This window comes from Pteropus vampyrus, unplaced genomic scaffold (assembly GCF_000151845.1).
Source record: "Pteropus vampyrus isolate Shadow unplaced genomic scaffold, Pvam_2.0 Scaffold460, whole genome shotgun sequence".
NCBI classification, from domain to species: Eukaryota; Metazoa; Chordata; class Mammalia; order Chiroptera; family Pteropodidae; genus Pteropus; species Pteropus vampyrus.
Window position 1 is genome coordinate 320,359 of NW_011889241.1, and position 1,696 is coordinate 322,054.

At 28.5% G+C, this 1,696-nt stretch overlaps 1 protein-coding gene across 1 annotated transcript in view; it reads right to left on the minus strand.

Moving 5' to 3' along the window:
* LOC111732435 (NKG2-A/NKG2-B type II integral membrane protein-like) overlaps positions 1–1,696 on the minus strand; it is a 14,058-nt gene that overhangs the window by 9,614 nt on the left and 2,748 nt on the right. Inside the window, exons 5-6 of the mRNA XM_023524291.1 lie at positions 763–816; positions 87–238 (exon numbers count right to left, since the gene is read on the minus strand). Coding sequence (XP_023380059.1) covers positions 87–238; positions 763–816 — 206 coding nt within the window. The remainder of the gene's footprint in view (positions 1–86; positions 239–762; positions 817–1,696) is intronic.

The window sequence follows — 1,696 nt, forward strand, 5'->3', positions numbered from 1 at the left end:
TGTATACAAAAATATGAATATATTCTACAATGTCCATAGACCAAAAAAATCTTTTAATAAAATGTTGCAAACATTTAGAATCTTACCATTTCCTCTTCATTATCTATATAAAGCAGGTTCGAGTTCTTAGAAGCACAGGCCGTCAGACTCTCATTCCATGTTTTACTTTTGGTACTAAAGTAATAGCAATTGTTGGAATATGTAAACCACTCCTTTGGACAATGACCACAATGATACGCTGAAGAAATTATCAAAAAACAATTTCAATTTTAAAAATTAGAAGTTAATTTACATTTCCCTAAGTATAAACATGTATGTGCATAACGTGTCTATGCACCTTCAATGACTGCTACATATGAAACAAAACACAGTCACACACACTCACAGAGAAGAGTCAACCTCTCAGCCCCTAATTTATGTGCCCTTAACAAGAAAACACACAAGCAACAACAGCCACTCTAACACATGTCCTGATTGTCAATGAACAAAGCCATCGTTTTAGAAGAGTAAGTGATTCATTTCATAAAATAGCAGGAGGAAATTCCAGCCAAATGGCAACAATGGGCATGATGATTTAAAATGAATATTTCTTCATATTGATGCATAAAAAGGAACATTCTCCTATAATTATTATTTATAACTATGTATTACCCAATATTATAGTTTGTTTAAAAAAAAAAAAACTATTACTATTTTAATCTACCCTGAGTTAGAGGCAAAGTATAAACTACTAATATCAGAAGTTTGAAAACCATTCTGTACCTTTCTCGATTCCTGTTACCGAGGAGGAATTATTCTGCTCTGGGATTAAGGGAGCTAAAAAAATACACAAAGTAATTAGTACTAAAAAAATAATATTTTCAACAATCTAAATGAAACATAATACTTTTTGTTTCTTACTCTGAAATTTGACATGTTTAGGATTAGAATAATCGGGGATAAAGCTGACTGTACTAAGAAAAATTAATAAAGTAATAAAAGAGTTTGGGGAAAACATTCCCTTATAATTATTATTTATGAATATCTATTACCCAATTGTTATATTTCATTTTCAAAAAACTATTACCATTTTGATCTATGCTGAGTTAGAGACAAAGTATAAATTACTAATATCAGAAGTTTGAAAACCATTCTGTATCTTTCTGGATTCTTGTTACCAAGGAGGAATTATTCTGCTCTAGTATTAGGGAAGCTAAAAAAAGAAACCAGAAGTAATTCTTATAATATGATATTTTAAATAATCTAGATAAGTTGTAATACATTTTGACTTTGACTTTGAAATTTGATGTATTGTTTAAGATGAGAATAATCTGGGATAAAGTTGATTTTATCAAGAAAAATTAATGAAATAATAAAGAGGAAAAAACATTTCAAAAGCTGCAAGAAAAACTACACTATCTTTTACAATATTTGATTCACAATCTTAACAAATAATCTATATTTCTCAATACTTTCATCTCCTAAGTATGTCTTTGATCTACGAAATCAGAATAGATATGTATGTATATATGTACACGTATTCATAAAATACTTTCTGCAGTCATTCTGACATTTAAACCTTGAACGATTTCAGAAAAACATTTCACAATTAGTTTAAAAACATACATTAAAGTTCTATTCATCATATCAAGAAGTGATTCTGATGATTATCGAAATGAAAAGAACCCATAAAATCTTTCAAAAAATTACTTACAAG